This window comes from Eubalaena glacialis, chromosome 11 (genome assembly GCF_028564815.1).
Source record: "Eubalaena glacialis isolate mEubGla1 chromosome 11, mEubGla1.1.hap2.+ XY, whole genome shotgun sequence".
NCBI lineage: Eukaryota > Metazoa > Chordata > Mammalia > Artiodactyla > Balaenidae > Eubalaena > Eubalaena glacialis.
Window position 1 is genome coordinate 4,305,514 of NC_083726.1, and position 21,505 is coordinate 4,327,018.

Sequence of the window (21,505 nt, forward strand, 5' to 3'; positions counted from 1 at the left end):
GCAGCTCCCTGACCTCACCACCTCTCCTATGCCCCGCCGCCCTTCGTCAGGAAGGTCTGATTGGCCAGCTTGGGTCATGTGCTCATCTGTGAGCCAATCAATGGCGGGAGGCTTGGCCCTGTCCACCAATGGCACCTCTCACCTTAACTCTTGTTGAGAGTGTGGGAAAGGCCGTTTCCCAGGAGGAGCCAGCGCCTCTGTCTTCCCACCCCACTCCACCCAGGCCTCAGGAAGGAAGAGGCTCCCAGAAACCTTCCTCTCCAAGGGCCTGCGCTCAGAACTGCCTGGCTTCTGCAGACTTGCCCCACAGGCTGCAGGTGGAAAACCAGAACCCTATGTGGCCTCCGCACTTCCTGCCCCTTTACTGAGGCTTCCATTCCTGTGATCAGACCCCAGGCACCCTCCCCTTCCCTGCCAAGACCCCAATTCACTGGCACTGAGAGCTGCTCAGATGTCCCCTGCACTCGCCTCATCCCTGGACCTGACTCCCAGGACAGTCGAGCCCCACATTGACTCTTCCCCTCCCCATCAGCTCAAGATGTGACAGGCTGGCCCAGGTCTGGCTTTGATGGACAAGTGCCCCAAATGAGTGACCTCAGAAATGCTGGGAGTTCCCAAAGTTTCTACAGAGTTGGAGCAGGACAGGCTTGAATGACCAGACACCGCCAGGCTGAAATCCCATGCGGGGCTGAGAGCTCAGCTGGTGCCAGGGACCAGGCTGCTGAGATGAGCTGGGCACGAATGGGATGCCTAAAAAGATGGGATAAACCCAGGGCAGGATTCGGAGAACACACGTGTGTGGAAACGAAGGGCGTGGATGCTGAATTCCTGCGGGTCCCAGCGGGCCTCTGGGCGTAGGCTGCTCTTGGCTCCACCATCCATGCTGAAGGTGGTGTCAGGATACCCCATAAATCCAGTCTGTCCACGTCTCTTCGTAAAACCCTGACCCAGGGTTTTACAGAGGAATGGAGTTTGGAGTCTGATAGACTGAATTTGAATCCCTTCTTTGTCTCTAAAAAGTTGTGTGACTTTTGGCAGTTGAGTTCCCCTCTCTGAGCCCAGTTTGTGTGTCTCTAAATCAGGCAAGATCACACCCCCGGCTGGGTTCCCAGGAGGAATAAATGAAGCACCAGCTTCAGAATGCATGGGGCGTCAGTGCCTCTGGTGGTCTCTCCTTCCCACTGAAGAGAATCCTTATTTCTCCCCAGCAACTTCTAGAGGGGATCAGAATGCCCACGAGGGACACCATCAGCAGAGCTCCGGGACGTGCCCGCTGGGCTGAGCGTGGGGCGTGGGGCGTCAGGGGTGCTTGAGCCCCGCTTCCTAGGGGGCGGGCAAGCCGTCAGAAATGATGTGAGTTGGAAGCTTTTCCAACACACGTGCTGGACCCCACCCCAGAACCTTGGGAGGCAGGAGGGTTTTGAGAAGGCCTTGGGGAATATTCGCAGGCTCTTTGCTAGTCGGGATCCCCCCTCTTGAAAGACTCCCCAGCCCAGGCCATCAGGAGGATCACAAAGCCATTTATTTTCCCACCTATGATGGATGCAGGGTGCAGAAAACCCAGAGATTCCTTTGGTGAACATACTGGAGCCACACACAAACCTAACTGGCTCTGTCTTTACTCAGGGATTTTTCTGTTTCCACAGAACTGTAATTTACCTTAGAAGTGCTCCCCAAGGCATTGTGGCATGCTGCTTCTGGGCAGAATTTATCATACCTGCTATTCTTTGGCAGCTGCGTCCTTAGAATTGGACATACAAAATCTGGCGAAAAAAGTACCAAATGTCAAATTTCATAAAATCAGGGCAAGAACTGGTCTTCTCTTAGCATTTGGACTAGCTGCCCCCTGAAAAATGTCTTGCTTTCCCTTGGTCCTTAGCAATGCCCAGCCCAGAGGCAGAGAAAGGGAGCAAAATTTAACTTTCGCATTAAAAAATAAGCAGGTTTTCAACCAAATAGTTAGGTAATTGGAGTCATTATTTAAACACCAAAATACAACGGATGGACTTATTCATCTGGCCCAGCTTAATACATGTCGGCCTAACACTACAAACAAATACATAAAATCAAGATATGTCTGGGTGGTACAAACAGGGACAGGGCGTTGTCATCGTCAGCAATGACTTGGCCTGGAGGCACAGGCTTGGCTGCGCTGTGAGCTGGCCCTCAGAACCAGTACTCAGAGACGAAGATATGGACGTTGACGACATTTCGGTGGGACACCACGCCCCCGACCACGTAGTTCATCTCTAGCTTCAGGACAGCGTGAAATGGGCCCACAACAGGCCGCACCTGGCGCACAACACCTGGGGAGAGAGCAGAAGGTGTTCTGGGAGTTAGCAGGGACCGAAGCAACGCAGAGATCTGGGAAGTGATTTCCCTCCAGGAATTTCACAGCTAGAGGAGGCCCTAGGCCTCATCAAGTCCCACCTGAACCAGATGCTTAGCATCTCCCTCCAAGTGGTCACTCCCGGGCTCTGCTGCCACCTCTAGGGACGAGTGACAGTGAGCTCGCTACAACCTCTCCATTGTGTGCGGCTCAGAGTGTGAGGGAATCTGTGCGTGTGGGCTTTGGAGTCGGATGCCTTAGGGTCAACACCAGCTCCTGTTCTCTCTGAGCCCAGGTTCCCTCCTCTACCACCATCTACGTGACCGAGGATTTAAGAGTCTAGATAAAGGGCCTGGAATGGAGTAGATGCCCAGTAGACACCTGTCCCACTCCCTTCTACCCACTGTGCCCAGTTGTGACCCTTGGGAAGAAACAAAGCAGGTATGATCCTCTTCCCTCAATCCCTCCCATTGAGGATGGTAGTGGGGTCCCAGAAACGCTTTATCTGAGCAGAGAAGTCCCGATTCCCCATGGGACATACTCCTGGCTCCCTCGCTCTCCACACTTCTTTTCTGGAGGGTGACACCTAAGTTCATTGTTCCGTGTTCATGGTAACAGGTAAGCAAGAGGCAGCTCAGGCCCAGCCCAAGCAGGGCAAGCAGAAATGGGACAGGTGGCAGAGTGGAGACAGGTGTCCGTTCTGGGGAAGCAGAAACCTGTGTGAAGCTGCTGGGGGTGGCGGGGAGTTCTTCCTGGACCAGATAGGGACCAGGCAAAGGTCATGATCCGAGGCCTCCCCTGCCGAGGCTCAGAGTACAGGGCAGACAAGCTCAGCTCAGTCACGGTGGAAGAAGGAACAACCCCAGGCGTTCTGCAGACTTGCAGGGGAGCGGGGTTGGGTGTTAAGAGTGGATTCCGTAACTCTCCCCAGACCTGTGCCTGGAAGCTCCACGTCTCCAGGCCGGACCCTGCTGCCACTGCCTGGCCATGCAGGGCAACCCCAAGGCTCACGGAGAGAATGCTCCTGCGCTCTGGGACCAGACAGATGGGGCTAAGGTGAGTGTTATCCACCTGGATGGACTTGGAGAGACCACTGTTCTCTCTGGGCCTCAGATTCCTCAGCGAGCATATGATGCCACCTGACCCAGTGCTTCTGCACTGTGTGATCCAGACACCCCAGCACAGCGTCTGCCAAGGTGTGAGCTCCAGGTGTGCAGGGCTACCTCCCCGCCAGACCAGCGGGCTCAGTGCTTCATTTCCACTTGAGTTCATGCATTTCCTCAACTGGTACCAGACACTGTTCTCGGTGACACCGAGAAAACGAATAGGATCCTGGTTTCAAAGCCGGTGGCAGATCTAGATGAGTGCCGTGCTCTGATAGAAGTCTGCACATTGTCCAGCAGGGGCAAGGATGGAGGTGAGGAAGGCTAGGGGATCAGGAAAGGCTTCCTGGAGGAGGTGGCCCTCCCTGCAGATCTCCAGTGCCTGGCACAGAGCAGGTGCCACCCATAGCTGTTGACATTTAGGAAAGGTCACTCCTCCATCATACCTGCTCTGATATTAGGACTTCCCCAAAGTCATGTGGTGCAGGGGTGTGCTAGAGCGGCCGGCTCTCTGCTTGTGCCACGTGACAATCTCCATGGCCGATCTCAAGCTACCGACATGACGTCACAGAAGGCAGGGTGGGAAAGAGCGCTCAGTGCCCGTACGCCACTGCAGGGATGCCCGCAAGGAACACCCTGGAGCCTGCCGCTCCTCAACCACATGCTGAGAAACAGCCACTGATTGTTTGCTGCATCCAACCACTGATTCCAAGCTGGTCTCTACAAACAGCCCTGCCACAGACTTGGGAAATGTGCACACGGGGCAGAGCAGTCAGGCCCCTGCCACCCGTCCCACGAGGAGCGAAGGCTCCAGGGAGACTGAAGGGTCCCGAAGGCCTTTTGCACCAGCGGTCAGTTCCCAGTCAGGACCACCAAGTTCATGCTCAGGAGGGGAATTCGGGCACACCATCCCCCCTTTCACTCCCTGAGCTTGAGTTTCAAAAGTGAAATGCCCAGCAGCAGAGCGGAATTCCAGGCTATTCTAAGCAAACAAGGGCTTTAGCTCTGATGGAGAGATAAGCACAGGCTTCTGCGGGCTGTCAGCACCCTTTCTCTGCCCCTACTTGGCGATGACATGGCAGCTCTGTCCTGTTTGAACGCCCATGAACATCTTCAACTCCCGGCTAAAGATGCGGGCTTGTCACCACCCTCAGTATGACCGGGCCACTCCCATTTGCCCCTCCCTGGGCACTGTCTGGGCCGGGGTCGGCATGGCCCCCGTGGGGGGCACGGCCCCAAGCTCTCCTGCCTCCTCAGTACCCCCATCAGCGTCACCCTCTCCTCTCCCCAGGCCTGAGACCACCACGGGCGCCCACCAGCCTCAGTGGCCTGGGTTACCTGCCGACGGCACCCATCCCAGGGGCGGTGCTCAGAGGGGCTCGGGGGGCTTGAAGGAGAGGGGTGAGAGGCTACGTGAGCCTGACAACTATTTTAGGACAGAGAGCAACGGAGGTGGAGGGAACGCTTCTGCAAGCTACGATCAGATATATATTTATTTCTATATATTATTATTATATTAAATATCATATAATTAATATATGATATAGAAATATATAGTTTGATTATTATAAATACAAAATATATATTATAACCATGTATAAAAAATATAAGTGAGCTTATTTAAAATAGATCAAAATCTAATTTATATATAAATACTATTACAATGTATAGTATTTATTTTACATTTATATAAACTTTTGCATATATCCATATATTTTATATAGATGTTTATATAATTTATATTACTATTATATAAAATATAATTTATATATTAATATATAAATATGTATTATAAATATATATATAAAATGTAAATATTACAAAATAATTACATCACACACATGCACATTTAAATAAAGATTCCTGGCTGCACGTGGGAGCTTTGGTAGCATCAACAGTTCAGACCCACAGAAGTTTCTGGGCCCACCTGTGTGTGCCGGGCACCGGGCTAAGGAACTAGTGTAGAGAAAATGAGGGGCTGTCCTTGGTGGGCTGAGCCTGGGGACAGAGAGGAAAGAGAAGGTGCTGATGCAGGGAGCTGGGCTCGAGGACAGGGTCATTCTAGCTGGACCAGGAGACTACAGTTCTTCAGGACAAAGTGTTGGAGTCCAACCGACCTCGGTCAGTAGCATGACCCCAGGTTAGGTATCCACCCTTTCTCAGTCCTCATTTCCTCTCCTGTGAAACAAGGATTAAACACAGCAACCTTCAGGGACTTCCCCGGCAGTCCAGTGGTTAGGACTCCGCACTTCCACTGCAGGGGCCGCGGGTTCGATCCCTGGTTGGGGAACTAAGATCCCCCATGCTGGGTGGTAGGGCCAAAAAACAAAAAACAAGAGCAAACTTCAGAATCAGAAACAAAACCATCCCAAGGCCATCCTGCTCCTTCCCTCTCCCTCAGAAGTGACTGCTGGATGTCACAAAGCTTCCCAACGTTCAAATGTGATCTGATTTTCAGTTAAAATAGAGCTGAATTCTTACATGATTGAACAATACAGCAAGACTTGAATATTTTTATTGGATTGACTTAAAAATTTATGAGAAAGGAAAGCTCTGAATGTGTAGAGAATGTACCTAAATGTGTCGTGTTAGGGCACTTCACGAGGTTTAGTTTCTACGATGGCCAAAGACCAGAACTGCATGCTGTTGGCTGATTGTTCCGACTGTAAACAGCTAAGAGACAAATGAAACACTGAAGGAAGCAAAGGGCTGCTTTAATGAAAAGCTTGTTGAGAAGGGGCTGAATTTCAGATACAGGTCACATTCAGGGCCTGGATTTTCTCAGGATCTTTGCATTTAACAAAAAAAATGTTTAAGGTGGAAGAAGTAGGTGTGCCGCAAGGGCTGAAGAAATCGTCGTAGGAGCGCACACAGCAGGTGCTGAGGGCTGTGCCTCCCTTCCCACCCCTCCAGAATCAGCTTCTCTGTCCCTCTCCTCTGACCTGAGGTCCACATTGAATCTCCAACTCTATCTATAACCCTAGTCAGCCCAGGGCTCCTTTCCCAGGCTACCCACGCCCACTCAGTAGACCTGACCACTTCTTCTTCAGCCTAGCCACACTTCCTGGGGGCTCTGATTTGGGTGAACATGCTCCCTTCATTCCCAGGTTACTTCAAGCCTGAGTTACACCTCCTTGTCCTCACCTTCACTGAACCTAGACTTTCTCCTGATATCACTTCTTTCTTCACAGCTTTCCTACCCATCCATCCATCCACCCATCCATCCACCCATCCAATCATCCATCCATCCATCCATCCATCCATCCATCCATCCATCATCCATCCACCCACCCATCCATCCATCCATCCATCCATCCATCCATCCATCCATCCATCCATCCATCCACACATCCATTCAATAGAGGCCATTCTGCACAGGGGAGGTTTAAGGAAGATTCTACAGAGGAGCTGACTTCAAATCGGATTTTGAAGACTAAGTAGGAGGTAAGGAGGCAAGTAGGACATGTGCAAAGGCCAAAAGTATGAAGGTTCGGGTCAGCTCTGGGAACAGTGTTAATCTTGGGGAAGACAGATGGATGAGGCTGAGAAGGTGGTAAAGGGCTTCTCCAGGGACCTCACACGTCGTCAGGCTCACAGAACCCGGAACCCAGGTCAGCAGTTTCCTGGCTTCCTCCCCAACGCTGATTCTAGACCAGCGTTCTTTCAGAACTACCAACAACATTCCCAGTGCAGGGAAACAGAGAGGGAAGAAGAGAAACCCTTGCTGCCCATATGTGGCATCACAAACATTAGAAACTGGACCTCCACCAGGGGTCCGATTCCATCATCCACTTGATCCTACAGAGGTATAGTTGGCATCTGCTATGTGCCAGGCACTGGGGACCAGCTAGACTGCCTATGTCCTCTTTCATGAAGCCTCCCCAGCCCCACTCTGTGTCTCCCTCGGCTGTACCACTGCATCTGCCCAGTGCAGGGAATATTCACAGTTGGCTCCCCCTTCACGGGCAGGGTCCGCATCATGCTCATCTCTATCCCACTGTCCCCAGCCCAGGGCCTGGGGCAGGACACAGCAGGAGCACCATTAAGATTACTGAGTGAGATGAAGGCAGAGGAAGAAAGGAGAGAGAAAAGAGAAGGAGAGAGGAAAGAAGGGACACCAGTCCTTGAGGGCCCCTCAAAACTTTGTCCTGAAGGAAAGGGGGCCACTGAAGGCTCCGAGTGAGAGACGCTTTATGTGGAATGACCATTCCAGCAGCAAAATGCAGGACAAAGGGAGAGGTGCATTTCCATCACGCCTGCCTTGTCCATCTTACCTGCTGGAGTGTTTACCTCCCTACCTTTCAAGAGCCCCAGGAAAAAAAAAAAGGCCACGATGCTGAGTTCAACTGTGTTAATCTTCCAAATCCTCATCCTTGGCATTTCTGCTTCAGGTCTCAGACACTGCTGGTATTCCTCGGCGTGTCTGTGCCTCTTAAAGATATAATTAAGCCTTTTTTTCCCTTTGAAAAATGTAGGTCCCCTCAGGCACTTCATCTTCATGTCTCGTCTCTGCTTTGTAAATTGCAGCTGATGTGCCGGGGATGCAGGAGCCTGAACACGGAGCACGAGAGTCCAATGGGAGACCTCCGTCACCTCCTGGGGACTGTGGTCTGGATTCCAGGCCCCTGAAGCCATCTCCAAGCTTCTGCTGCTTGACTGAGGTTGCAACTGATTGTCTCTCGGTTGTTTATAAGGAGGAAGACCAGCCACGAGGCCGACTGCATGAGACACTGATCTATAAAGAGACCTGGAGTCACAGCTTAGGTTCCTATGCTGGTCCCTTAGCGACCAGCCGTGTGACCTTGTACGAGTCACCGTCTTTCTGAAGTTCAGCCTCCAACTCACAAGTCCTGTGATTCCAACCGACCAAGTGAAATGGCGTGAACAGAGTTGTCAAAGAGTATCTTAACAAAAAAGATGATCAATCTAGAGACTGCATGATATCTCATGCCAGTAGAAATTGTGCTTTTCAAAAGACAGAGATTCAAGTTAGAAAAGGAAGAGGTAAGAAAGCCACATGTCAGGACTTTCCTGGTGGCGCAGTGGTTAAGAATCCACCTGCCAATGCAGGCGACACGGGTTTGAGCCCTGGTCCGGGAAGATCCCACATGCCACGGAGCAACTAAGCCCGTGCACCACAACTCCTGAGCCTGTGCCCTAGAGCCCGTGAGCCACAACTACTGGAGCCCGCGTGCCACGACTACTGAAGCCCCCGCGCCTAGAGCCCGTGCTCCGCAACAAGAGAAACCACCGCAATGAGAAGCCCATGCACCGCAACAAAGAGTAGCCCCCTCTCGCCCCAACTAGAGAAAGCCCGCGTGCAGCAACGAAGACCCAAAGCAGCCAATAAATAAATAAATAAATAAATTTATTAAAAAAAAAAAAAAGAAAGCCACATGTCCACATCATAAAAGAATAAGAAGTGATCACTACCTGAAATCAGGTTATAGAGTCATTTGTCTTCTTGGTTATCACAGTCTCCCCACTGCAATGTGAGGCCAGAGGCCAATGGCACTGTCTTTCCTGGTCACTCTTGTATCTCTCGTTCTTGAACACAGTAGGTCCTTGGTCCTACTATGGACCGGACACACAGGAGGCACTCAGTACCTGAATTGCTAAATGAATGAATGAACTAAAGATCAAAGTGCTAAGCACAATTTATAAAGTTGAAAGTTACCACCCAGAAATGAAAGTGTCGGGAAGGAATGAACAATAGCCAAAAGTCACTGGCTTTTCAGGCGTTGACCGCATGGCAGGAGAAAGGCGACACATGAGAGCCAGGTCTCACTGTCTGGCCCTGGTGGCCACCACACAGAGCCACGAGCAGGGGGAAGGTGCTGGAACAGAGAACGCAGGAGCTCAGAGGAGGCCCACGTGGTCTCGCCAAACACTAACACGATGGGCGACTGGAAAGGAGCAGACCATCACCCAGATCTTGGGAAATGTGCCTTGATAGGAATAACGATCTCTGCAGGCTAGCATTAATAGCACAGACCAAAGGCAAAGAGGAAAAATCAGGAACACAAAGAAATGCGGTCCATACTTTTAAAGCAAACAATCTAGAGTACTGATGGGCTTGGAAAGAGGCCCACAGCAGGGGAGGGAAATAGAAACGGAGGGGCCCCACGTGTCCACTGCTTCATCTTGTTCTCCCCACACTGCTGGGGGGGGAAGGATCATCGCCTTCCTTCCACTGGGGACGAGAATGAGGTTCTGGGGGCTGTATGTCCCGGATCACACAGCCCTCAGGGCACGGCGTCCCTCCAGCCAGGACTGACCCCGAGCCCAGCTCTCTCCACCCCACGGCACCTGCTCTCTCCTCACGGTGCGACGTGGTAGGGAAGAAACTTTACTGCCCTTGGCTGAGTCATCGCTATAGGGCAAAAATGGCGGAAAGGAACTAGAGGGTAATCACATCACTCATTGACAGGGAAGGAATGGAGTTCCTGACACCCTGTCTTCTCTTCTTGCCCTGAAAAACGCCCAAGTAGGAGCTTAGAAGGAGGGGGACAGGTGTCTGGGCCACATATTCGAACACCAAATGGCACCCAACGTGCCTCAGCAGAACTTGTCCCCCCGATTTCTTGATGATTACAAACGCGCTTTCTCCACGGGTCTCCTGTGAGCTAAACCGGGCAGCGTGGGCAGCTGCAACGAGCTAAGAGTCAACCCCCAGGGTCCACCTTTCCCTCGGGCAGAAACACCAGAAGAAATGTCAGCTCTGCACTCAGCTTTTCAGACTCCTTCCGGGACGCGGGTCCAAACGCTTCCAGGGCGCGTGGTCGCTATGGTCCCCACGCCCATCCACTATCTCCTCCCCCTCATCTCGGCCACACTCGCCGGGGCCTCGTGGTCCAAGGTTCCAGGAAAAGCAAAGGAGGTTCCGGTGGTGAAGTGAGTTCTGAACCTCAGGGTACCAGCAACAGCAAAGCGGATCCCGAACCCAGATCCCTGCCTGCTGCCCTTTCCACCAAGCCACATGCCCTCGCCAGAGGAAGAGAAGGCCTGGGCGGTTTTCCAGAAGGGATCTACCGTCTGATGCACCTGCTTTTACCAACTTGGCCAAAAATGTGACTGTGATGGAAGGAGGAGAAATCCGTTCCTCTTCCTCTGTGTGTCCTCCCGCCTGGACCAGCCCCTACCCACGTGCCCGCTGGGGTCCCTCCCTGGCCCAGACCCAAACTCATCAGCTCACTCACATTTCTCCAGATGCCCCCAGATGGGCAACTGGAACTCTCTCCCTTCCCCCAAACCCGATGCCCTTCTCCCAGGCCCCTGGGCCGGGCACTTGGAGTCCGCAGGCCTCTTGCTTCCGGCCCTCCCGCTCCAAGGCCAGAACTCTTCTCGACCCGCCGCCCAGCCCCCGGCCCACAGCAGGTGAGGCACCCCTTGATTAGGCCCCGCCTCCCTGTCCAGCCTGATTTCTCAGCACTGGCCGTACTCCGGCCACGCCAGACCCCTCGCAGACCCCCAAGATGAGCAAAAGCCACGAGAGGGCAGGATGAGCGGGAGTCTGGCCAGCTCGGCCTGACTTAGACTCAAAGACGGGAAACTGCAGAGACGGGTCCTCCCTCTGCTTTGCAGGCATTGAGGCTGTGCTACCTCCTTCTCCAGAGGCGATTAGGCCCCGAGGGATTAAGAGGCCCGCCTGGCTGGTGAGTGCAGCCCGGGCGCCCCAAGTCCCGCCTGCTGCTGAGCTGCACGGGTGCTGGGGTGACAGACAGTGAGCAGCGCTGGTCTGCCTCCTCACGGAGCTCTGGGCCCCCGGAGAGGCAGACACAGATGATGGGGCATAGAGGCTGGTAAAGGTCAGCAAAGGTGCTCTGGCAGCGCTAAAGGGAAGCACTCCGCCGGGAGCCGGTACGGCGCCCATGCGCGCATCACCAAGGACTTGACCTGGAGCTGGATTCTGAAGGACAGTGTGGCCTGGCCAGAAACAGGCCTCGGGGAGGGGCTCAGGTGGAGGATTTCTGCTCTCAGTTTCCCAAGTGGGTGAGAATTAGGGGGGAGGGGCGAGCAAGGAGGCCAGCAGGTGGGCAGCGGCTTGATGGCCCCGAGGAGCTGAGACCCTTTCCTGGAGTGATGGGGTCACTGCCAGATCTCAGAAGGAGGGGACATGCTGAGGTTTGGTGAGAACCATCACTTGTTCTCCTTTCCTTCCCAAGAGGCACTGAGAATGAGCCAGTTCAGGACAGAGAGGGCTTCCTGCTGGCAGGGCGGCAGCCTGAAACCCCCAAGCCTTCAATTCCCTTTATCCCTGGCCAAGGCTCCACAGAGGCTCTTCTGGCACTGGATCCTCAGAAAGAGAATCATCTGACCAGCCAGTGACTGAACATTTGTTATGCACCGACTCTATGTACTGTGTTCACGGCTACCAGGGATGCAGAGAAATTTCAGGACTGGGGTAGACCTCAAAGAGGAGGACTCTGCCTGTTGGTTCAAGGTCACAGAGGATGGTCATGGCAGCAGGAACCCCACACCGAGTCCCAACACGCTGTGTGCATGCCTCAGTCACGCCCCCTGAGCCTGGAACTCCCTCCGTGCCTCAGTTTCCTCACCTGGAGAATGGGACCATCACCCACAGGCTTAAGTGACACAATACGTGTGTACAACATGCTGGAAGAGTGCCTGGCACACAGCAGGGGCCCAGGAGGGCTTGCTGTTAAGACAAAACTGTGATAATCGCGACCCAATACTTGGGGTTCTCAAGCCGCAGGCACGGATTGGACGTTCCATCTGGAAACACCCAACTCCGAGGCCACAGGAAGCACTCTCTGTGACAGTGGTTGACGGTGGGTGTCTGGGTCCTCTGTGTATATACGGTTGTCAGGTGAGGCCGTCGGAAGATTCATATCATCATCAGACTCTTTTTTTCTAATTTTGCACAACATGCCTCTACTGCTGTTTGGCTAAAAACACTTCATTTTCTTAAAAAAAAAGAATAATTTATGAATGTGATGGTGATATCAAAGGCTTTTCAAAAGGTGCATGACAGCAGCAGTAAGAGGGTCACAAATCATTCTGGATGCAGCCGATCCCCAGGAGAACCTCGGGAAATGCTAAGAGGCTGCTCTGGACTCACTTTAACCCCTTGGTTACTCTGGAAGTGAGCAGGCGAGTGTGATCCTGCAGCCTGCTGGGTGCCGGGCCCGGGTTACCTCCTAGTGGGTGTGTTGTGTGTGTACATGCGTGCGTGTGCGAGAAAGAAAGACAAACAGGGTGACGGGGGCATGGCACAAATGATCCCCTCGTAGGCTCTTGCCTCTAGGAATTCACAATCGGTGGAAGAGAAGAGTCAAGCAGAAACTCACAATGTCATGCCCACCACACCCTTCCCGCTGGCACCAGCGTTTCTCTGCTCCCACGCACGGCAGATCTTCTAGAAGGAGTCCCCAGCACCACCTCCAGCACTCCCACTCCGGTGTCTCCCCTTGACCCCGCTGCACTGAGACAGCCTTGTCAAGGTCACCATCAGCTGGGGCGATACTGAATCCGATGGTGAATCCTTGGTCCTCATCTGACCAGACTCACCATCGTTGACACGGCTCGCTGAGCCTCCTCCTCCAGGCTGGCCTCCTCTCCTGATCTCCCCAGCCTCTGAGCACAGGAGGCCGCAGAGCCTGGTCTCTGGCCTCCTCTCTCCTCTGTCTACACTCAATTCCTTAGCAAGCTTGTCTGGCCTTGGGGTTCCAACTACCATCCACCTGCTAATGCCTCCCAGACTCACTTATTCTACCCCGCGTGGCCACGGGTGTCCAACAAGCCCCTCAATCTTTATGTCAAAGGGAACTTCCGACCTCCCCAAAGCTGCCATGTCACAGCTTCCCTGGCTCACCTGATGACAACCCTAGTCTCCTTGTTCTTTGGATGAAATCCATGGAGTCATCCCTGCCTCTGCACCTAATTTGTCCGCAAAACCTGGCACCACCTCCCAACACATCTGGTATCTGTCTACTGTTCACCCCTCCTGCCGGGGCCACGTGGTCAAAACTACCGTCATCTCCAGCCTGGATCACTGAGCTAGCCACAGTGTCTTCCTGAGCCCAGCCTCACCCCGGAGCCCAGACGGAGCCTTTATAACATTAGGTCATCTCCCTCCTCGTCCCAAAACCCTCAGGTGGCTCCCACCTCGCTCAGCAGAAAAGCCAGAGCCATTACGACAGCCTCAAGACCATGCCTCTCTCTAGCTGCAGCCTCCTTGCCGTGATTCAAACACACCAGGCTTGCCTCTGCCTCAGGGACTTTGCGTCTGCTGTTCCTGCTGCCTGGAGCTCTTCCTCCAGATCATTCCCTCAGCTCCTCGGGTCTTAGGCGAATGTCTCCACCACCAGATGTACAGTTGCTCCTCCCCACACCCTGCCCCCCTCCTCTCCTGCCCTCTGCATAACACTTGCCACCGCCTGACGGTGTGGATACTATACTTGTTTCTTGTCTGCTGCTACCCTCTGGAATAAAACATGTATGAGGTAAGGATTCATGTCTGTCTGTCTGTCTTGGTCGTTGCTACATCCCCTAGAGCAGGGTCTGCGCCCGTTGGACACACACGTTATTTGCTAGAAGAATGAGTATGACAGGAGCCCTATAAGAAGCTCATCCAGGGTGCCCTGGGAGCACAAAGGAAGGAGCTGCACACTCTGCCTGTGGGGGGCATGGAGGACATGTGAGAGGAGGTGATGGCTGACTTGGGCTTTGAGGGATGAATAGGAGCTTACCAAGAGGAGAAGCAGGTGAATGCTATGGCTAAAGTTCAGGAGAAGAGAGAGGCCATAAAATGTCTCGGGTCTGGGGCACGGGCTGGGGTGGCTGGAGCAGAGTGGAGGGGACAGGAAGGGATGAGAGTGCTGGACGCTGGGGAGGAGAAAAGCAGGCTGAGGCTGAGGACGTCTCTCCAGCCGGGCAGCAGGTTTGCACGTGAAAGGTGGGGTTTAAAAACTGACAGAGCCAGCAGCTACTGGCTGTGGGGGTGGGAGGAGGGGAGCAGAGGGTCCCCGGCTTCCAGCTTCAGGAACCGAGTAGCTGGAGCATCTTTCTCCGTGACATGGAAGTGCACTGCTAAGAGAGCAGGATGCCCTGGCCAGGCTCGTGGGACCTCACAGCCAGGCGGAGACATCGGAGGCAGGTGTGAGAAGCAGCCCACGTGGTGCATGGGTCCAGAGGCAGGAGCAGGGAGGTGTCCAGCGAGGATCCCTGTGGCCCCTGTGTGCCCCCCTCGGGGTGGGGGGCGCAAAAGCAGGGGCTGTGCCCCAATGGACCCCTCTGAGCCCTGAGAGTCCTGCCTGAGCCAGGGGGCTGCCTGGGGGGTGGCCTCTGAGAGCTTCTGCACCTGTGAAACTGGGTGTCGGGAGCCCTCCTCACAGGGCTTTGCAGGCGGAATAGCTGCATTTCTACGAGTCAGGACGGCGCTGGGCCTGACGCCTACAAACCCATCTCTGCTCCGCGGGGTCCCAGCACAGGAAGCACAAAAAGTGTCAAAGTTTGTCCCCCTCTCGTGCCCCATCTCACCCCTCTGAGAGACCCCCGCCTGCCCTCCCCGCACGGCCAGCCTCCAGGTGAAGTCGGGCCGAGGCCCGTTCCTGCGCGTCACCCGGGAAACGACTTGGCTGTTGGCCAGGGTGTGGCCCCCGGTGACGGGGCTGTGCCTCCCGGAGAAGAGAAAGCGCCTAATCCCTGGGATTTGCCGTGAAAGCCGGGACAGGGCGAGTCACTCATCACTGGCAGGGATGGCTGCGCTGTTGTTTTTAGGTGGAATTTCTGAATCTCATTCGTAATGTGTACTGATCCCGGGCCAAGCTTTCCGAATCAGGCTGCCGGACGGGGTCAGCAGCGCATGTTTAACCCCTTAAGAGGTAATGATTTTGCAGAGGTGATCTGGGCCCTGGTAGCTGGGACCACTGAGGGTGACTTGAAGCCAGATGGCCGGGCAAGCAAGCTCTTTGCTTTGCATGAGGCCTCGCCTGGCCAGGGGCAGAGGCACAGCTAGGTTGGTATCTTCACTCACAAGCTCTTGTACCGGGGCTGCTGTGTACAGCTGACTAGGTTGTGCACTGTACATAGAAGCAGCTGCGAATGGTACCCCCTAGGGTTTTGCAGTGCACAACATATTCAACTGCACGTGGCAGCCCTGCCACACACCACTTGTCTCTCCCACTGACACATTAACAGGCACAGAGCCTACTGCTGAAAAACAAGCACTTTCCACTATAGGAATTCAGATGGCAGGAGGCTAGCGAAGCCAGGAGGCAGTTTCTTGAAAGCAGGACCTGTGGCTTGGGTGTAAATTTGTTCCTCAGCACCCAGCCCAGGGCTTGGCATGGAGTAGGAACTCAGGATGCTCTTGTTGAATGAGTGAGATAATTCAAGGATGACAGAACTTGGGAGGCACAGCCTCCACCATTCTGCTTCAGGGTGGGCCCGACTGGTGAGCCCAGGCCACGATATGTGCCTATTACATAGCTCCCAGGTAGCTGGGGCCACTTTGGGGCGAACAGTCCTGGCACTGTCCCATGTGCCTCCCTCTGGCCTGCTGTCCTGTCCTCTCAGGGGGCTCCAAGCTCTCACCAGCTCTCCCGCTCCAAACGGCTTCCTCACAGTGGCTCATTTATCACCCTAACAACCTACCCAGTTATGTTAAAATACACACAACTCCCTCCAGTCCTCATAACCCGGCAAGGCAAGTATTATTATGGCAATCTTGCTGAGCAGAAAACTGAGGCTCAGAGAGGTTATGAGACCTGCCTGAGGTCACACAGCTAGAAACAGAGAATCAAGCAAGAATTATGCCCAGAACATCTGACCCCAAGCTCAGTGCTCCCTCTGTGGCAGCAGAGACTCCACTGTGTTTTGCCAGAAAAGGGCCACCCCAGCCACTGATATTTTCAAACTTAACTTGAAATAGGGTAATAACCCTTATATGCTCACAGATGAAACTTAGAATGCTGTTTCAAAATGTAAAAGTTTTTGGTTCCCTTTAGGAAGGGGAGTGAGGATATTGTTACGAGGGTGGTACATACCGGGCAAACTTAGAGGCCCCACATCTTGCTTCAGTACAGACAGCATCGGCATTGGGAAAAGGTTTGGGTTCCATTAATATTGATTTCCAGCACACCTATTGTGTACCAGGCGCTGCTAGGATGTGTCACGTAATCATTTCATCTAATGACAGTAATGGTGTCTGTAATTAGGGAATATCACTCCTCAACCTAATACAGGTAAGCATCTCTAAGGTGAGCCAGCCGATCTCCATTCATTCAGACTTTACTGGGAGCAGGATTGGCTGCCATGGTGCCTCGCCAGGAGCTGAGGACAGGCGCGCTTCTGTTTCTCAGGGGACCCAGCGGAGGAAGAGGAGCTCAGGGAACAACCCAGTACAGACTCAACATGCAGCACACCTGCTTGTCAACTGCAGCCCGTGGGACCCCGGGCCAGCACTTCAGTTTTTTCTTATAGAAACAGTGATGCCAGCCAAGGATCAGGAGGGCTGTTCACAAAATCAACCAGTGGGTCTAAAAAGCAGCTTCCGCTGAGCCCTGCCTAGTTCCTATTGGCTTTGGGGAGGTTTTAGCAGAAATTTTGGCCAAGTTGACCCTCAATATAGACGGACTTTTTCTTCCCCTCCTTAGAAAAACAGTTAAAAAGAAGTAGTGAGCAGGGAGGGGTTGGGAAAGGCTGAGGCTCAGACCCCAGCTGCCACCCAGAGGCCTGGGGAGCCCAGGGGTGGCCTCCAGTTGCTGGCGGCTGATGCTACACGGCCCGCGCCCACCTCGCCAGGGTCCCCATGAGTCATCTCTCAGGAGCTAGTACCTGAAAGACCCCCTCTGGAGCAGCCCCCGATTACAGCCGGTACTCTGCTGAGCGAAGAATGAAACCGGGGCTGGATAAGGAAGGCTTTGTAGTGGCCCGAGAATACCTCAGGCATTAATAGAGCATTTTCGCACAGGTCGAAAATGCATTCTTCATTTTTCATTGACAGCTGGTGAAAGAGGAATGCAATAGGGTGGCTGCAAGGGGCTTTACAGAGACAGCAGCTCAGCCCTGCTTCAGAGCCGCCTTTATCCCTGCGAAGAACTGGTTTTTAAAGGATACATTAGGGGAAAGTCTGGCCTTTTTCGGTTCTTAATCGACTTGGGGTACTTTCTTCTTCTTCTGTTATTTGGGGGAGGAATGAACTCAACGGTGGCTTGTACACTGGGTAATTTTCTGGGAAACGAACTCTCGGTAACTTTGCCCAAGTCAACACCAGCCGTCCACAGGCTCCAACTCTGGGCGTCTGGGTCAGACTGGGCTCTGGGCCTGCTCTGCCCCCCAGCACCAGGGGGCCTAGGACAAGCCTCCTGCCCTTTCTGGCCATCGCTCCCTCATCCGTTAACAAGTCTGCAAACAACCCGGGCCCTGTGGTTTTTCCATCGCTCAGTCTCAGGCGGTCATTTACTCTGCTCCCTCCTTTGCCCAAGGGAGACGATCACATCCCCCGAGGTATCTGTAAGGACCGAGCAGGGATGCGGGGGTAAGCATGCCCAGCGGTGGTTCCCAGGGCTGCTCAGACTGGTCTCAAGTCCATCGCAGGTGGACAGGCCTGTGTCCAGGGCCAGCGTGTGCCAGGGTGGCTACCCCCAGAGCCCAGAAGCTCCTGGGGGGCACAGAAGCTATTTGGTGCATTAGAGGAGCAGGAAGGAGGTGGGGATAAGGAAGCCCAGGGAAGAGAGCCCAAGCAGAGAAACAAGGCAGCGACTGGCGAGTATAGAGACCAGAGCCCAGCACAGCCTGGGTCCCACCTCAGCGAGACCCTGCCCCCTCTGGCCTTGGTCCTCCACCTGGGAGAGGGCATCGGTAAACTCCAGGGGCCCAACCGGACGGGACGTCCTGCAAACGTCCTGAGAAGTTGAAGAGGCCGGGCCTACCCAGGAGACCGGACCACAGGAAGGATGAATTCCCAAGGGCCGGCCTGGGCCCTCCCCCAGCACCAGAATCCAAAGACCGGGGCCCATGTGACGAAGCACAGTGAGGAGAGGCTGCTCTGTCTCTGCGGCCTGGGGGTCGCCTCTCACACCAGGGGTCTGTCCTGTTCCCCACCCTACCCCGAGTCACCCTGGGAAGACCGGCCAGCCCCCTCGCTGCTCTGGTGTCCCCCTCTGCAAAAGAAGAAGTTGGAAGAGGTGGCCTCCAGGAGCCTCCAGGCTCTGAGATGCCAGGATTTTCTGCCCCAGCGGATGGGAAGCCAAGAAATCGAGACTCCCAGGTTGGTTCTGTTTGGAGTATAGATGCGGCTAGAAAAATGTGCTGCTGAGCACTGGCTGTGGGCCCGGCCACTGCCCAGCCCCTGGCTTGGGTCACTGCAGGAAGGCTTTAGCTGGGAACTGAAGGCACAGACACACTGTACAGAGCCCGCCCCCAGAGAGGCCTCAGCTGGAGAGGCTTGTCACTGTCTCTCCACCACCGCGTTTTGATGATCTGTTTATGCGCCGCACACCCCCTCCCACCCCGGTGGAATGCAAAGCCCTTAGGGGCAGGGGCTGCGTGGTATTGACCCATCTCTGTACCCACAAGGCCGGGCCCAGGGCCTGGTACAGGGCGGGCTGGGGAAGAATGCAGAAACGCAAAGAATGAATGAGTGCCTCGGAAGGTTCTGATTCCAACTCCTGTGGTTCCAAGAGCTGTGAACTGCCCCGGGGTGGGCTGTGTTGCAGCCACACCTGCAGGCCCAGCGTCAAGCACAGGCCCAAGGTGGGCTTCTGTGGGCGAGTTGACCCTACTTCCTCCTGTCTGCCCTCATCCCCAGGCGCCCGAAGGTCCCTTAAGTGTCTCTTCACCTAACGATGGGGGAAACTGAGGCCCAGGGTGGTCAGTGACTGAAGCGCAAGCGGCAAGGTTTAAGCCTGCTGACAACCAAACTGCACGCCCTCCCCTCGGAATCCCAGTGAGAGCTAATGTACCATTAATTGTAATTAACTAATTATTCCTGCTGCCAACTAGCGGAGGAGGAGCCGGGGGTGGGGGCCCCCCAGATGACTCAGTCATGTTTACAACATGCAGACCCATTTAAGAGCTTATAAAGTCGCTATAGATGGCTCTTTGGCAACAGGGGAATAACCATTCCCTGTCTTCAGCTCGACAACGGTCGGGGCTGGGGGCCTCGGGGACCGGGGTTCTGAGATCCAACAGCGCCACCTACAGACCATATTCCAAAATGCTCGGCTCCGGGATCAGCCGAGTGGGCGCTCAAGACCTCACAAAATCCAGGGCCTAAGAGATCACGAGGCCCACTCCTGCCCACCCCCTTCACGACGAGGAAACGGAGGCCTAGGCGAGGACAGGCCTGGCCCTCAGTTGCTCAGCTGGTTTGAAAATGGGAGTCTAAAATTTAAGTCCAAAGTGGCAGATGTGATGGTTTTCATTCTCCATGAATTTGAAGTCTCTAAAGCGGGACAGTTCAGGAGAGGCACCGTGAACAGCTTCCCAGACGCACTCGCCTTCTGTTTCTCCCCTTCCGGGCCTTGCCAGTGCCCGTCCCCTCCCCCTTCTCCAAGTCCTCCTCCACCCCAGCCCTCCTTCGGCGCTGAATCTCGGCAGGGGTGTGTGTGGGGGGCTGTACGTGCGCCTTGATGCGACCTCGGTCCTCCTACCCAATGACACGCGGGAGGGGACAAGACTGGACACCCTGCAAGGCGAGCCAGGCCCTGACGCCCGTTAGCTATTCCTCTGTTGCACCATAAGAATAAAGATCGTATCAGCTCCCACGATGGGGCAGCTGTGCCGAGCCCCCGGACCAGCTCTTTACCCGTGTGACCTTGTCTGAAATCCACGTTTGTGAGACGCAGAGACCTAGTTAATCCACCCTTTGTAGGTGGGGAGACTGAGCCCACAGGGGTCTCCCCAAGAGCTGGCGGCGCCACCACCCTGGATGCTTCTCACACTGTGATTGGCTGGGGGGGGTACGGGGGGGTTCCAACTGGGCCCTGAAGGACCAGGGGACTCAGATGGGAGCCGGGCTGGTTCCCAACAGGCCTCGGCTAAGCCACTGGCTGGGAAGACGAGGGGGCGTCTAGGTGGACCTGCCGTCTCCGGCCACTCACCCACAGTCATGCCGTCCATGTAGCGCTTGATGATATCGAAGGAGTCGCGGAGGTTCCCGTCTGTTATGTCGAAGATGATGTCAGCGTGGTTGGCAGGATACGCGGGCGTGATGGCCCGGAGGAAGATGATCTCTGCAGAGAGAAGCATGGCATGGGCCCCGTGACCCCGGAAATGCCCCCCCAGGCAATGAGGACCCAACAAGAGGGACCCCCTGCATGGAGAAGGTGGAGGGGCCCTGAGGGGCCCTAGATCATAGCCTGTCCCCCCTTCTCATCAACGGGGAAGCCGAGGCCTGGAGAGACTGCGAGTCTGCCCTGAAGTCATGGAGCTGATCGGCAGCAGGGCCGGTGCTAGGAAGTAACTGGTGATGATTCAGGAGTCTCCCTGAAGCTGGGATGATGGGGAAGGGGGCTGGATGATGGGATATGGGCGAGAGGTCAGAAAGGGCAAGGGGGCAGGCTGGTCCCCTGCCCCACAGTGATGTGGGTCAGAAGCCACTTCTCAGGCTGGGCCGGGCAGTTTGGTGGCTGTATCCATCTCCCAGGCCACCTGACACGAAGCCGGCAGCCTACCCTGGGTGGGAAGCGCGAGGCCCCGATTTACCCCCGCTCTGTGTTATCTCGGTGGGGGGGGGGATGTCCTCTCTCTGGGCCTCAGTTTCCTCATCTGTAAAGTGAATGAGGCAGCCCGCCAGTGCCCATCAAGGGTCCTCTCAACGTTAATGGTCAAGGTCTGGACTGCCTGGGCCCAAGACGCTGACAGGTATCTCTAACCACACCCAGCTCCCGCTAGAACAAAATTATGGATCAGCACTGGCCAGGAGGCCACAAAACCGGCCATTAGGGATTTGGGAAGGATTTGTGGTTTGGTGGAACCCGTCATTCTGCACAAGGCAAACAGCAGTCAGTGATTTTCTCCGACCCAAGTCCGCACACCCTGGAAGATTCTGTGCCTCCCCTTTTCTAGAGGAACGAGTGGGCAGGTGGGGCAAGGGCCACCGGCT

At 54.7% G+C, this 21,505-nt stretch overlaps 1 protein-coding gene across 1 annotated transcript in view; it reads right to left on the reverse strand.

The window, feature by feature from the left end:
* Positions 1–1,500: 1,500 nt before the first annotated feature.
* The window catches only part of FBLN1 (fibulin 1), an 80,604-nt gene continuing 60,599 nt past the window's right edge, over positions 1,501–21,505 (reverse strand). Inside the window, exons 16-17 of the mRNA XM_061204250.1 lie at positions 20,502–20,633; positions 1,501–2,306 (exon numbers count right to left, since the gene is read on the reverse strand). Coding sequence (XP_061060233.1) covers positions 2,167–2,306; positions 20,502–20,633 — 272 coding nt within the window. The 3' untranslated portion in view covers positions 1,501–2,166. The remainder of the gene's footprint in view (positions 2,307–20,501; positions 20,634–21,505) is intronic.